We start from the raw sequence: 17171 nt of genomic DNA on the forward strand, positions 1-17171 counted from the left end.
ACCGTTTACGAGGTATTTACAAAAAACGGCCCATGAAATCTATTTAAAAATATTTTCCAACTAAAATATTGATCCTAGCGAAAAATCTTATAGAACCTTTCTTGTAGGAAATATTATGACGATTAATTCTGTATACCATTATTTTTGCTGTGAGCCACCGTTTTTGAGTTATCAACAAAAAGCGGCCCATTTAAAAATACTTTCCAACTAAAATATTGATTCTAGCGAAAAAACGTATAGAACCTTTCTTGTAGGAAATCTTATGTAGATTTTTTTCTCGTGAACATTTTATTTAGCTGTAGGCCACCGTTTACGAGGTATTTACAAAAAACGGCCCATGAAATCTATTTAAAAATACTTCCCAACTAAAATATTGATCCTAGCGAAAAATATTATAGAACCTTTCTTGTAGGAAATATTATGAAGATTAATTCTGTGTAACATTAGTTTTGGCTGTGAGCCACCGATTTCGAGTTATTAACAAAAAACGGCCCATGAAATCTATTTAAAAATAATTTCCAACTAAAATATTGATTCTAGCGAAAAATGTTATAGAACCCTTCTTGTAGGAAATATTATGTAGATTAATTTTGTGTAACATTAGTTTTGGCTGTGAGCCACCGATTTCGAGTTATTAACAAAAAACGGCCCATGTAATCTATTTAAAAATACTTTCCAACTAAAATATTGATTCTAGCGAAAAATGTTATAGAACCTTTCTTGTGGGAAATATTATGTAGATTAATTCTGTTTAACATTATTTTTGGCTGTGAGCCACCGAATTCGAGTTATTAACAAAAAACTGCCCATGAAATGTATTTAAAAATACTTTCCAACTAAAATATTGATTCTAGCGAAAAAACGTATGGAACCTTTCTTGTAGGAAATATTATGTAGATTAATTCTGTCTAACATTATTTTTGGCTGTGAGCCACCGTTTTTGAGTTATCAACAAAAAACGGCCCAAATATCTATTTAAAAATACTTTCCAACTAAAAAATTGATCCTAGCGAAAAAAGTTATATAACCTTTCTTATAGGAAATTTTATGTAGATATTTTCCGTTTAACATAATTTTTTGCTGTGGGCCACCGTTTACGAGGTATTGACGAAAAACGGAGCATGTAATCGATTAAAAAAAACTTTCTTACTAAATTATCCATTTATATATTGATCCTATCGAAAAAACGTACATAACCTTTCTTGTAGGAAATTTTATGTAGATATTTTCTGTTTAACATATTTTTTTGCTGTGGGCCACCGTTTACGAGTTATTTACGAAAAACTAAAAAATTGACTTTCAAGATCGAATGGCAGGGTACGGACCCCACCTCATGTCATGGCATTATTTTTCCATGGCTATTTAGACCCTCATCTTTCACTGGTAAAAATGACAGACTGCCTCAAGAACCTTTTTTGGAATTTTTTTTTTACCACTTTGTACCGTTCTGGCACGGTGAAGGACCCGGCCAAATGATCTGGCATAAATACTATGCGACTTCTGAGGAACTCTATTTTCACTTTTTAATAATTCCAGGTTGCCTCAAACACCTTTTTTGGGCCTCAAAAAATTAAATCTTTAAAAATTCATAGCTCGATAAAGCCCCGCTCCCCAGCTGCCAGACTTGCAGACCTGATGTTGGCTATGATCAGAGAAGCATCTGAGCACCTTTCCAGGTTGCCTCAAGGACCTACTCCAAAATCCTGCCAGCTCTTGGACCAGTACACTTGATACATAAAGCACGCGTGTTCAGTGGACACATATGGTTACAACTCTAGTTAGTAAATTGAACATGGGAAATATTTCAATTACCTAAAATTACCCGCTAGTAGATACATAGTATTGCCCCCACAGGTTCTGTTTTAATTTTGTGTAATAGGCCCTGATAGTTATTTTGTTTGTTTAACCCAATTGTAGAAATCTAATTTTCATTCCACTTTGATTTTGCGGTTTGTGTCGTGGAAGTGGTCGCACACAAACCGAAACCATTGTAATTAAATAACGCTAAAACTTTACGGTTTCATTAGAATTGAGAGTTGTTCATTTGATCGAATGGATGATGAAAACCAAATGTGTATACTTTGTTTTCTAGATATGGTACTTTGGTACTGGATATGGTACCTTGGTACTAGATATGGTACTTTGGTACTAGATATAGTACCTACTTTGGAATAAGGGCGAAGGATGTTACTCATTTCGTGTAAGATTGACGCCGTAATAAAGTTGCGAATGATCATATTGCAAACTATTCGAACTTTTTATTAAGGAAAAAGTCGTTATTGTACGTCTTTGAAAAGGGAAACTTATAAAAATACACTTCAGAATTACTAAAAATACAATAACTACAATACAATTACTTAAAATAACATTTCTTTTGTTAACAGCCCGTCGAAACCGCCGCTTCATGAGCTCCGCGACTGAAGAGAAAAACTCAAATATCGAGTGTAAAATAACTTGAAAAGACAATTTAAATTTTTATTTATTATATTAGTATGTGTGTGTAGTGAACAGAACAAGAATTGTGATTTGTGTGTAGTGAAGTGAAAATTGTGAGTGCCCATGACAGTTCTGAGGGCGAGCAGGGATGGCGCTTATACCGTCGACGAGCAGTCGCATCTACGTGGCTTTCTTCGCGACGGTCTTCTGGGGAATGGGTGAGTGGCAACCCAAAGAATAACAGATTGTGAATTTTTTGTGCACTGTACTAAAAATGATTTACCTTTAGACATATATCCAATTTGCCCCGCTGTACCTTATCATAAAAAGTATTACGCTGCTGATTTTAAATCTCATCATTGGATATTAAAAAGTATAAATGAAAAAAGGGTTAAAATAGATGGTTGCAGTTTACAACCCAACTGAAACTTGTATTAAAACTGCACGTACTTATTCATTGCCTAAAAAAATCTTAAAATAGAACCAAATCAGCAATCGGTAAAACCGGTGAAACTAAAGCGCATCGTCTCCGTTGGCTAGGTCACCTTGAAAGGATGAGTGAAGATCGGGCAGTCAAAAAGAGCCTTGGGAAGACGGAATGGACGCCGTCCTGCTTGTCACCCAAAATATCGTTGGGCGGATAGAGTGGAGGTAGACCTCCGTAAGCTCGGCGTTGTCGAAAGCAAAGTAGCGTGCTCTTGTGTTGGAGGCCAAAACTCATTTTGGGTTATCGCGCCAGCCAAGTAAGTAAGTAATCGGTAAAAAAACGAATCAAATATCAAAATAAACTCCTATATCGGCCGAAGCCAACAGCGCAGAGGCCCTTTAAGACAGTTTAATTTAAAAAGTAATGTGACACTAATCGGCGATTATCCTTGTCTGCACTATAGTAATGCACCCAAGGACAAGCCCCGGTTAATGTAGAACTATTGTAAGAAAATGGTACAAAAAGAAACCGGGCTATTAGGTTGAGTTGCTGGTGGATTGGTAACCGGTACTATCGGAAATACTATGGCACCTGCCTTGCTCATATGTTATAAAACATGACAAAATAGGCAGGTGGTGACTCGCCAACTCACTATATGGGTCCCCGAAAACGGCCGCTCGCACGGAGCGACAAGGGGACAACATTTCGTGAGCGGCTCAGGGTGCGGAGAGGTGTGCGCCGCTTTCTACCCAGTCTGTACGAAACAGCCACTGTGCCAACTTCCACCCTGCAAGCATATAGCTCTGGCACCCCACTCTGGACGGCCGGTTAAGGCAAGCCAGAGGTGAGAGTCCTGCGGTCCCTGCTCAGTGTTCACTCCGGACGGCCAGCGAAGGCAAGCCGGAGGGAGGGGCCTGATCGACTCTCGGGGGCATGGGACCCAAGGGACGCCACTTCCCATTCAGCTCGCCACAAGCTGCCCTGGGGGCTTATTATTATTATTTCCTTTATTTATTTTGCTTCTTAGGCTAAGCTTTTTATAATATGAATATAAAAGTAAAATACAAAAACACATACAAAACAATATAAAAAACATATAAACACATTATAAAAAACCTAACCTAGGGTGCTGCCAGCAGCGGGGCAGGGCCCAAGCTGCCGGTGGTTAGGGCTGCAGAGAGAGGAACCGTCGGACTATCCGCGCCGTGTCCAAGACCACCGCCTTCTGCATCTGGCCCTTGATCCAGCCACCTAGCGAGAGTCTCTTAAGATGTTGGTCGAGACTCTTCGCTATGAGACCGTTCGCTGAAACGACTATCGGAACAATGATCGTTGAATCAACATCCCACATGGCGGTTATCTCGTGAGCCAAGTCTAGGTACTTACTGGACTTGTCCTTCTCGGCTTTCACGAGATTCTCATCATGGGGGATGGTGATGTCAACGAGCACTGCCCGGCGTTGCAGTCGATCTATTATTACAATGTCAGGCTTATTGGCTACAATAGTCCTGTCAGTGATAATAGATCGATCCCAATAGAGCGTGGCACGACCATTTTCAAGAACTGGCGCAGGTAAGTACTTGTAGTACGGTACTTCGCGATCCACAAGGCCGTATTGAAGAGCAAGTTGCTGGTGAATAATCCTGGCTACGAGATTATGTCTGTGCAAGTACTCGCCGTTAGCAAGATGAGAACAACCGGAAATGATATGCCTGAGTGACTCTCCGGGACGGCGGCATGCCCGACAAATGTCGACCGTACTGTCCTTCAGGATATATTTCCGGTAGTTGTTCGTCATCATAACTTCGTCCGCAATTGCACAGGCAAAACCCTCGGTTTCTCCGAAGAGGTCCCCGAATCGTAACCAGTTCACCGATGCGAGCAGGTCTACATCGGGTCCCGTGAGGGCCTTGTAGAACCGCCCGTGTAGCTGCTTGCTCTCCCATACCGCCTTGCGGTCCGCAGTACTTAGTACCACAGGTTTGCGCCAGTTCTCTTTCGCCAAGGAGAGCGGCGTGAGGTTTCCGTCAACTGCCACCACATCACGATGCACCCCACACTCGTTGTTAAGGAAGTAATTCCTGAGATTGTACACCTCACGGTTGTGGAGATCTTTGGCGTTTAGGAAGCCTCGACCTCCGCACTTCCGTGGGATGTACAATCTCATAACAGACGAGCGCGGGTGTAACATACGATGTGTGGTAAGCAGTGAACGGACCCTCCGATCCAGGGCGTCCAGCTCAGTCTGGGTCCACCGTAGTATGCCAAAGGAGTATGTGAGTAGAGGCATTACCCAGGCGTTAAAGGCGCGCACTTTGTTGCCTCCTGACAAAAGAATGTTAAGGACTTTTGTGAGCCGACTGAAAAAGCGCTCCTTCACCGACCGTCTAATGCCAACATCCTCAATACCCAACGACTGTGACATACCAAGGTACTTATAGGTTTCTGATTCAGAGATAGATCTGAACGACATCGTCTCAGAAAGTTGTAAATTTTCTGAATTTACAACCTCCCCCGCTGTACATGCATAACCGCACACTTATCGACACCAAACTCCATTCTGATGGCGGTACTGAAAACTTCTGTGGTTTTCAATAGCACCATCAGGTCTTGGGTGTTCGGTGCAAATAGTTTGAGATCGTCCATGTACAGAAGGTGAGAGATGACTTCACCCTCTCTCCGAAGCCGGCAACCTAGCCCAGAATCCTTCAGCAGCGTGCTGAGGGGATTCAGAGCTAGGCAGAACCATAATGGACTCAAACTGTCACCTTGGAATATTCCTCGCTCAATCCTTATGAAGTCCTGCGGGCCAGGGGGGTCATCCCTGCCTCCTGGTTGACGAAGGACTGTGGTCCACTGCCTCATACATGCAGCCAGGAAGGATATTAAAGCTGCATCAAGTTTATACAGCTCCAATACCCTTCTCAGCCATGAATGAGGCACCGAATCATAGGCCTTCTTATAGTCAATCCAAGCGGCCGAGATGGCTCCCCTGTTCCGCCGAACTTGTTGGCAGATGGTCATGTCTATGAGGAGGAGCTCTTTAGTACCACGGGACCCAACCCTACATCCATTTTGAGCGGGAGCCAGAATGTTGTTAGCGACAATATGCGCGTTAATTTTTGCTCTCAAAATGGATGTAAGGAGCTTGTAAAGTGTAAGCAAGCACGTAATGGGTCTGTAGTTTTTTGCTTCCGTGGTACTACCGGACTTATAGAGCAGGAAAGTAACACCAGTTGTTAGGGAAGGTGGGAGAGAACCAAGATCGAGGGCTTGTTGAAATTGCGTTGCCAAACGCGAGTGCGAGCATCGAAACCATTTTAGCCAGAAGTTGTGCAATCCGTCCGGTCCAGGACTTTTCCAGTTCTGGGCCGTACGGGTAGCACAACTTACGTCGTCGGGGCTGATGGTGATAGCCCCCATAGGCTCGATGTTCTCACACCCGCGTTCGACAACGGTCATCCACTCGCCCTCCGTGTGCTCAACGGGCACCGACCAGATGCTACGCCAGAAATCAGACATGGCAGTAGCATCCGGTAGCCGCACGTCGGACACACGAGGGTCGGTTTCCTCCCACCTTCGGTATACTTTCCTTTGGTCGCTTTGAAAAAGACGATTCTGCTGGAATCGGTCCACACGCTTTCTGTAGCGGCGAATACGGCTTGCCCATGCATAGACTTTCTGCTTCAGGAAGTCGATGCGCTCTGTGACATTGGCCAAATAGTCGCGGGGCCTGATGCCCGTCCCCGCGAACGCCTGGTTCACAAAGCGCATTACTCGGGGGCGATTATTACCCCCTCTGAAGCAGATCAGCTTTGCAATGAGAGTCCTAAACGAGTTGATACGACGCTCGATCCGTACTTGCCATGCAGGGACACCTCCGGCGGTCCTAGTTGCACGGTCAGCGTCCGGAAACTTGACTCGAGCAACACGGCACGCCGCGATGGCCCCGCAGTACATGATCGAGTGTGTATCATCTAGATCTTTACTAGTCCGCATATATGGATCTAGTAAAGCATTTAAGGCTCCTATTAGCGCTAGATTGCGTCTATTCATGGGCAGACGTGGTAATCGTGGCCTAGGGTTGTTTGTGGAGCGATACTGCGTAATCGCCTCTTCCAAAGACCTCCTCAGTTGCTCATTGGCAGGCTCACTCTCGCTCTGACTCGCGAAGTCCCCGCCGTCGTTACCGGAATCAACCCGCGGCGCATCCGGTGCCAGGTCGGGTTCGGGCACCGGGTCCGGCGACATGGCGGGCAAATTCCGCCCCGAGGCGGGGTCCGCGCGAGCAGCGAGAGCCTCCTGGCGAAGTCGATCAAGTGTGGCATCATCCAACCGCTTTGACCGCTGAATGACGCGCACCTGATCCGATAGTCGCTGCTCCGATACGGTGATGGATGGCTCGAGTGCCTGGAACAGAGGTAGCATCCTGGAACGGTACGCGGATAGCCGGGTTCCCCCCTCTGTAGCCCCGTAATAGGCGCGCATGACGTTCTCGTTTATTTGTCGAGTCCACGTCATGCGACGCACTACACCACCGGCAGCGGGAGCCGTGGGCGGGGCAGGATGTCCCGCAGGCCCCAAGCGTGCCGGCAGCGGTGGCCGCCCTCGTCGCGCAGGTGGTCGTGGCGGCGGCGGCGGCGGCCCGCTCTCGTCGCTGGACCCGTCGGTGTCGGGCGCCGTGGCGAACTCGTCGCCCGACGACGATGCGGACGGGGAGCTGGACGAGGCGGGCGGGGATGGTGGGCGTGCGTTTCTTTGTGCCGCTCTGGTGCGTGACCTTGTTAACATTTTCACAATGCACTTATCGCCGTTTGACAGTTCATGCTGATATCCGTGTATTTAGTTAATTGTAGCGTTGCATGTTTGTTATTGTACATGATTAAATATAGCGTCAGAAATACACAAAAACTGAACCACAAAAACCAAGAACGGCGATAAAAATACTATAAAAATAAATAAAATTGTGAAAATTTATCCAAAGACACGTCCGTCAGTGTCAGCGTTTTTTTTTTTTTTTTTTATTATTATTTATACTCTTTATTTATTTTCTTTCTTAGGCTAGGCTGTTTATAATATGAATATAAAAGTAAAATACAAAAACACATACAAAACAATATAAAACACATATAAACACATTATAAAAAACCTAACCTAGGGTGCCGCCAGCAGCGGGGCAGGGCCCAAGCTGCCGGTGGTTAGGGCTGCAGAGAGAGGAACCGTCGAACTATCCGTGCTGTGTCCAAGATCACCGCCTTCTGCATCCGGCCCTTGATCCAGCCACCTAGCGAGAGTCTCTTAAGATGTTGGTCGAGACTCTTCGCTATGAGACCGTTCGCTGAAACGACTATCGGAACAATGATCGTTGATTCAACATCCCACATGGCGGTTATCTCGTGAGCCAAGTCTAGGTACTTACTGGACTTGTCCTTCTCGGCTTTCACGAGATTCTCATCATGGGGGATGGTGATGTCAACGAGCACTGCCCGGCGTTGCAGTCGATCTATTATCACAATGTCAGGTTTATTGGCTACAATAGTCCTGTCAGTGATAATAGATCGATCCCAATAGAGCGTGGCACGACCATTTTCGAGAACTGGCGCAGGTAAGTACTTGTAGTACGGTACTTCGCGGTCCACAAGGCCGTATTGAAGAGCAAGTTGCTGGTGAATAATCCTGGCTACGAGATTATGTCTGTGCAAGTACTCGCCGTTAGCAAGATGAGAACAACCGGAAATAATATGCCTGAGTGACTCTCCGGGACGGCGGCATGCCCGACAAATGTCGACCGTACCGTCCTTCAGGATATATTTCCGGTAGTTGTTCGTCATCATAACTTCGTCCGCAATTGCACAGGCAAAACCCTCGGTTTCTCCGAAGAGGTCCCCGAATCGTAACCAGTTCACCGATGCGAGCAGATCTACATCGGGTCCCGTGAGGGCCTTGTAGAACCGCCCGTGTAGCTGCTTGCTCTCCCATACCGCCTTGCGGTCCGCAGTACTTAGTACCACAGGTTTGCGCCAGTTCTGTTTCGCCAAGGAGAGCGGCGTGAGGTTTCCGTCCACTGCCACCACATCAAGTAATTCCTGAGATTGTACACCTCACGGTTGTGGAGATCTTTGGCGTTTAGGAAGCCTCGACCTCCGCACTTCCGTGGGATGTACAGTCTCATAACAGACGAGCGCGGGTGTAACATACGGTGTGTGGTAAGCAGTGAGCGGACCCTCCGATCCAGGGCGTCCAGCTCAGTCTGGGTCCACCGTAGTATGCCAAAGGAGTATATGAGTAGAGGCATTACCCAGGCGTTAAAGGCGCGCACTTTGTTGCCTCCTGACAAAATACTGTTAAGGACTTTTGTCAGCCGACTGAAAAAGCGCTCCTTCACCGACCGTCTAATGCCAACATCCTCAATACCCAACGACTGTGACATACCAAGGTACTTATAGGTTTCTGATTCAGAGATAGATCTGAACGACATCGTCTCAGAAAGTTGTAAATTTTCTGAATTTACAACCTCCCCCGCTGCACATGCATGACCGCACACTTATCGACACCAAACTCCATTCTGATGGCGGTACTGAAAACTTCTGTGGTTTTCAATAGCACCATCAGGTCTTGGGTGTTCGGTGCAAATAGTTTGAGATCGTCCATGTACAGAAGGTGAGAGATGACTTCACCCTCTCTCCGAAGCCGGCAACCTAGCCCAGAATCCTTCAGCAGCGTGCTGAGGGGATTCAGAGCTAGGCAGAACCATAATGGACTCAAACTGTCACCCTGGAATATTCCTCGCTCAATCCTTATGAAGTCCTGCGGGCCAGGGGGGCCATCCCTGCCTCCTGGTTGACGAAGGACTGTGGACATTATTATTATTATTACCTACTACAATATCGGTTGAATTGTGACTCATCGCTTTGGTTCAAAGCGTTCAAACGAGCCTTTGTTGGAAATCGTTTTATTCGAAGAAAAGAGACTTCTTTTACTTTCCAAGCATTGCCACTCATTATATTTACCTTGGCTAGTGTTGCTACCGTATTTAATTTGTTTCTAAAAATAGCTGAATAAGGGGCTCCGTTTATCCATATTTATACAGTAGTTAATAATCTAGGGATACTCTAGTCAACATAATAATATGTACGTGCGCGATGTTGCTGTACCTACTTCGCTATCTGTCAATATAACTAGGGGCGGCTCACTCCGCGATTCTATCGCCGGTTATCGCCGCGCTACAAGTACATGCCGGTGGCCGCGATATCGCGGCCCATTTACTGGTGACGACCTTCGCGCGGCGCAATAGAATTCAATGTCGGCTAATGAAAATGAAAATGAAATATTTATTTTTCAAGTAGGCATATTACAATGCGCATATGAACGTCAAATAAAGCTACGCCGGCTCTAACCCTACGCCTCAGCCTCGAGAAGATTTCAGTCCCCCCTCAGTTGGGTGGGGGGTATCCACTATGGGACCGGCAAGAAACTCGGCGGGCAACTTCTTTTCAAAACATTACATCTTATAATTAACATGCATTAAATAACAAGATACAATTTAACATGCAAAAGTATTCATCAAAGAATATGAACAGACTAGGTACTCTATGGAAATTAATTTCAATAAATTATATTATTGCTTAATAATACGTCGTTCTTCTTCAGAGAAAACATATCAAATTGTCACAGAAGAAAAAGATAATATGAATCTCAAAATCATTAAATATGTAATTTACCTACACAACATAAAATATAAAATATTTGATGTGCTTTCTTATCTGAACTGTGTCCTCTATACATAATACAATTATTTTAATTGCTATTCGTTTTTTGTAGTTTCTGGTTCGGGCCATGCATGTTTGTCTGTCAAATAGTCCTCGACTCTGTAATAAGCCTTTAACATCAATGTTTTTTTTAAGTAGTTCTTAAGAGCTGGGAGGGGTAATCTCAAAGCAGTGTCAGGTAACTTATTATAAAAATGAATGCATTGCCCAACAAATGACTTCTGTACTTTACGGACACGAAACTTCTTTATGGCAAGCTTATTTTTGTTTCTAGTGTTATAATTATGGATATCAGAATTCTTAGTGAAACAGTCTAAATTCTTAACAACATAAATTATACTATCATAAATGTATTGGGAAGCTACAGTTAAGATATTAATTTCTTTGAAGAGTTCTCTTACTGATTCACATGTTCCTAAGTTGTAAATAGAACGAATGGCTCTCTTTTGTAATACAAAGATAGTCTGTATGTCAGCTGCTTTGCCCCAAACCAGAATACCGTATGACATTACACTGTGAAAATAACTATGATACACTAGGCGAGCTACTCGCGTGCAGTGCAGCTGCTTTTGTTAATGTAGGTAAGAATTTAGAATGGCGACATTTTGTGAACATCAATGGAGTGAGCCTTCTGTACTTGTATATCATGTATTCTGTGATACAACGCTGGTCGAACGTACTTTGGAAATCGCCACCTAGGAACACGACAAAGCGCGCTTGGCGTCAATCAATTTTGGCGGCCGAATCGGCATCATTCGTATATATCCTTTATGTCTATGCCCCTAACCTAACACTGGCAAACAACCTAAAGATGAGGAGAGCCCTATTGAGAAGTTAGTTTCCGTATGAGTGAAAGCATCCACGAGTAAGTCTTTATCCCATTTCCTTTGTAAGAGGACACGTGTACATCTAAGACTGTTCAGTTATTAATAATATGTACATACATATATTCACGCCTGTATCCCATAAAGGGGTAGGCAGAGCACATGAAACTACTAGTCTCAGTGCCACTCTTCGCAATTAAAGGGTTGAAAGAAAACTAAAATTGTGACATTGCAGTGACAGGTTGCCAGACTCTCGCCTACGCCACAATTTAACCCAAATCCCACAGTCGACTAATAATATAATATATACATTTAATTTGTATAATATCTCTACGTACTATTTAGTCATTTAAACTTTGACCCTATTTGGAAGTGTTACTTAAACATAACTTATGATCATTATGTGTATCGAAACATAAAAAGATGCATACTTATGCCTTTTTTATCTATATGTTGTGATTTATATCTTTAAGTATTCGGGTTCCGAAATAAGAGCGTTTCATGTTACTTAGCTGCCTGTTCTCAAATTATATATTTAATATAATATCCGACATTTTATTGGCAGCTGGAATTCTCTACTCGTGTCGCTCGTTAAGCACATGTGGCTTTCTTTGTCTAAAAGATCCATATAATGCAGGGGTAATAAGGTCCTTTCCATTAGAAATTAAACCTCAAATCTTGATTAGATGGTTCTTATTGCATATTAAGTAAGGTAACATGGGATAAGATTTGTGAAGGGTTTTTCTTGAGGGTTGAGATGAAAAATGGTCCTTATAATGAAGCAGACAGACGGTTTTCTTTCTTACCCCGCACGAAAAACCCCATGTTACAATTATAAGTACCCTTTAGGCTATAGAATGCCACACATAACCATGCGTAAACGGGACATTGTAAGGTAAAAGCACCATTGCTCGACAATGTACCTGTAGATGCCACTTTCAGTCTTAACCCTTAAATGGTTGATTTTTTCTTTTAACGAGAAATTAATATACCTACGTGATTACTGACTTTAGGAAAAAAATAAAAAAATAACACCGATTTGAATACTAAGTCAGTGTTAGAAGTTAAATAGGCTAAATCTTATTTATATAAATATATCAGTACCTATTGGTAAAATTTATATGAAAAGTTTTACTACTATTAAAAAGGTTTTACACTATTTGTGAAACCCCCTACGATAAAATGTTAAAAACATAAATAATTATTAACTCTGAAAAAAACCTGCCTAAATCATATATACTAAAAACTGCCAACATCCTGTTTTTTTAGTCTTCCGCCATTTTATCTAAATCCTTAATTTTTAAATGCATGTTTTTTTTTTTTTTTTTGGCTGGAATTCATGTTTTTATTTATTTAGATGTAGGGTCCATAAAAGTAAATAAAAAAGTCCAGCTTATAATTAAAAATGGCAAATTTAGCCAAATGCATGCATTTAAGGGTTAAGTCATCATCAATAAAAAGGAAGTAGAAGGAAGGAAAGAAAGCGGGTCTGTTACGCATTAGGACAGTATAATAAAGAGTACTATCGTACAGTTTGACCTCTCCCGCTCCCCGCTGAAAGTGCCACCCACTCCCTCTCAGTTACCGTCTGTCAAAAACGCGAACAGTCGACCTGTCATATTTCATTCATATAAGCATAGTACGCGTTCACGTACGCGAGCTTAGACTGTGAGCGTAAGAACGCGCCTCTTTCATATATTTGATCGCCAGTGTCCGAGGTGTGGCATTAGCGTGTCAAGCATTCGTACTTTTACCTTGTACTTGTGCACCAAATGAAATTAATCATAAAACGTTTTTTCGTATTCTCTTACCTCATTGCCTTTACATAATATTCTAATATTGAGGATCATACATCACTGAGAAGACTTTCTTGGCACATTATGAGATTTGCCTCGTCGTCGGATCGGCTTATGGAAATAGGACTATCATCCTACTTAACTAAGTACATACAGACAGTCATAACGCACAATATTTTTGATAAAATGTTATTAATGTAACATTCGGTTCCTTTACTTTTTTACTGTTAGAATATAACAGACGATTCAACGAAGAAAACTGTTTGCTTCTTCTTTAAACTGTATACGGACTGTATTTCTGACTTTTCTATATATATAAACTCACGCCTATATTTCCAAACGTTAGTCAGGGCAGGTTTCAGTGACACCCTTTACAATTAAGGGGTTGAAAGAAATATAAATTGTGATATTGCAGTGAGCTAGCCCGTTTTCCACACCACAATAAAACCCAAATCCCAGAGTCTGCTTCTATGACACCCATGGAAAGAAAGCAGGTGGTGAAATTTTTATCCCGTCATCACACGGGGCTTTATTATCAAAATATTTAATATCTCCGTAGGTTTCTTTAAACCTATGGGGATATTAAAAAGCAGTATAGATAAACAAACACAAACAGTTACATAAGTCAGGTAAATTTAAACAGTATATTCAAATTTTGTGTATCTTTAATAATATGTTAATTCTTGTATATGTTTACTATTACCTATATTATACACAGTACCTGGGCGACCGAGCTCGGAGTTCTATTTTTTTTATTATAAATAAAAACGCATGAAAACCCAAAAATACGCGTTTCCCGGGACCTAAGGCTAAGCTAGATCGATTTTTCGCCCGATAACCCCCACACATAACAGATTTCAGCGAAAAGCTATTTCCGAGATAGTCGGTATATAAATAAATGGTTCCCCTTGTTTTGGCGTAATTTTATAAACAATAATTCTTTTTGGCATAATCTATATTGGCATAAGTCACCTTTCGCATAATCTGTTATGGCATACCATAGTTACGCATAATTTCTCTAGGCATATTTTTAAATCATAAATTATTTGTGCATAACATTGTTTAGTTGAAATTTACCACGCAGAATTTTAATCATAGGTAATACTACTATATTGATGTTACAGTTCTAACCTAACCTAACCGACATTCTTGACAAAATTTTGTATTTGTTGAGGTCGCAATTCTAACCTAATCAACCTTTCCTGCAATGTAACATTTAGTATGGGTGGTTATTCTGATTTTAAGAAATATGCCAAATACAATTATGCGAACAATTTTATTCATAAATAAACTTACTTTCGGATAAAGTACTATTCGTATTATTTTAGATTATGACAAATAAGTTTTCTACCAAATTAACATTCGTTGAAAATCGATTATGCGAAGTCTGTTAATGCGAAAATCGTTTCTGATAATTAAATGCATGCCAAATAGAGGGAACCCAAATAAATATACAAGAATTCCTCGCCTAAAGGTATTAAATAGATAGATGTATACGTTCGTATTCAAAACAAACAACTCACTTTACGAACTGTAAATGAACACAAATCGTTGCTTTTACGGTTAATTCACATGCATTTTGTTGCCGCATGAATATATAATGCTCTCAGAAGGTAGGGGTAAGTCCTTGTGGCTTAGAATTTTCAACTCATAATCATCCCGGTAGCTGAGAGGGAACTGTCAATAATAAATGAAAGACTGACGTCAAGGCTCGATTGGTTCAAAGATGAGTTAGACAGTTTATAAGCCGTATAATATTGTGGGGATAAAACATTGAGGCAAAAGTACAAGACCAATATTGACACACAACAACAGGAGACGCGAAAAAGGTATCTTTTTCGATTTGGATGTTTTAGCAAAATATAGCTATCGTACTGACTAGATATTTGATAAAATGCGCGGAGAAAACTCAGTTGAAATACTTGAAATAGTGTATATTGATATCTTTAAAATCAAAATTTCGTTCTCGAATAATTCCTCCTTCCAAAACTTAATCAATGGATACGAAACTGTTTGCGATGTAGTTTTTTGGTGGTCTCGCCTTTTTGCGGCATAGTAAATCTCAAATGGCTTGGTCAGTGTTTTCGATTAAAGCTCTTAGCCAGCTTAATTTTTTCTGGCAAGATAAAAAAATAATGAAACTTAAGTGCCTCTTATGTGCCTCTCATCGCAGTTAAGGGGTTGAAAGAAAACGAAATCGCGATAATTGCAGTGGCCCACATCACAATTGAACCCATCATCCACAATTATTTTACGATGCCCACAGAAGGAAAGAAAAGGGGGGAGGAGGGGGGAGAGTATTCCTGTACTTGTAGGCACAAAATATATATAGAGGTACCTACATACAGAGTGCTTGCGAGGAACCCGCATAACTTTATCCACATGATTTAAGGCCAAAATAAAGTGATATAAATTCGATAATTTTTAGCAAAAAAAAATTTTTTTGACTTTTTCATAAATACTCATACTTGTTATGGAGAATTTTTGGCCAAAAGCTGCACTTTTGGATGGAAGCAAGCCGCTTTGCATGGTGATAGTAGACATCCTAGTAAACGATTTTTTCCGAGGATATCGAAATTTCATCCTTTAGGAAGCCGAGCGTAGCGAGGTGTTTTATGAAAATGAAAAAAATTCTATCTTTTTATTGTATCGTCCGATTTTGACAAAACGTATCTCAAATGAAAGGTATTGATTTGTGTAATTTAAAAAAAATACAAAAAAAAAAAAATTTGAAAGAAAGTCTGAGAAAAAATAAAAAAAGTAAATTTACGTCTCGCACTGAATAACTTCAAAGAATGACAGACAAAATGTACAATGTCGATATACGAGTTTTTTTTAATCGAAGACAGATAAATTTTTAGTTGAAAACTGAAGACCGCATCGAAATCAGATTAGCATTTTTTAAGATACAAGTTGCCAAAGTTGGGAAAGATCGCTTTATATGGCCACTTTGAAATTCCTTTGCCAGAAAGTCAGAAATAATATGTTTTTCTTACAGTTAAAAGTATGCATAGGTAATAGACATCATTATAAACATTTTTTTACAAATTATAATATCCTCGAAATTTTTAATTCTATTTTGATGTGTACTGTTACTATGTATTTTTCTGTGTCAGAAAAACATATTATTTCTGACTTTCTGGCAAAGGAATTTCAAAGTGGCCATATAAAGCGATCTTTCCCAACTTTGGCAACTTGTATCTTAAAAAATGCTAATCTGATTTCGATGCGGTCTTCAGTTTTCAACTAAAAATTTATCTGTCTTCGATTAAAAAAAACTCGTATATCGACATTGTACATTTTGTCTGTCATTCTTTGAAGTTATTCAGTGCGAGACGTAAATTTACTTTTTTTATTTTTTTCTTACTTTTCTTTCAAATTTTTTTTCTTTGTATTATTTTTTAAATTACACAAATCAATACCTTTCATTTGAGATACGTTTTATCAAAATCGGACGATACAATAAAAAGATAGAATTTTTTTATTTTCATAAAACACCTCGCTACGCTCGGCTTCCTAAGGGATGAAATTTCGATATCCTCGGAAAAAATCGTTTACTATGATGTCTACTATCACCATGCAAAGCGGCTTGCTTCCATCCAAAAGTGCAGCTTTTTTTTCATAACTAGTATGACTAAAATAAAAAAAGTCAATGTTAGGTATTCATAAAGTTGGCACTTTAAATGAGAGTAAAAATAAGATGTTTTTTTAACTGGCCATAAATCTGAAACTAGGCAAAATCCAGAAAAGTTTACATGACATTTTATTCGTAAAATATGATCAGGAATACGCTGTTAAAGTAATGCGGGTTCCTCACGAACACCGTGTATGTAAGTAATGCATTGTAGCTATCACTCGTATGTAATTAATCCTGTCCTCGATATTTCGATATTGGACCAAATGAACAACATAATTACCT

General features: G+C 40.9%; 1 protein-coding gene across 1 annotated transcript in view; it reads left to right on the plus strand.

The window, feature by feature from the left end:
- LOC125226173 overlaps window positions 1-17171 on the plus strand; it is a 168995-nt gene that overhangs the window by 52253 nt on the left and 99571 nt on the right. Inside the window, exon 2 of the mRNA XM_048130086.1 lies at window positions 2385-2654. Coding sequence (XP_047986043.1) covers window positions 2585-2654 — 70 coding nt within the window. The 5' untranslated portion in view covers window positions 2385-2584. The remainder of the gene's footprint in view (window positions 1-2384; window positions 2655-17171) is intronic.

Source organism: Leguminivora glycinivorella, chromosome 5, assembly GCF_023078275.1.
Source record: "Leguminivora glycinivorella isolate SPB_JAAS2020 chromosome 5, LegGlyc_1.1, whole genome shotgun sequence".
Classification (NCBI taxonomy): Eukaryota; Metazoa; Arthropoda; class Insecta; order Lepidoptera; family Tortricidae; genus Leguminivora; species Leguminivora glycinivorella.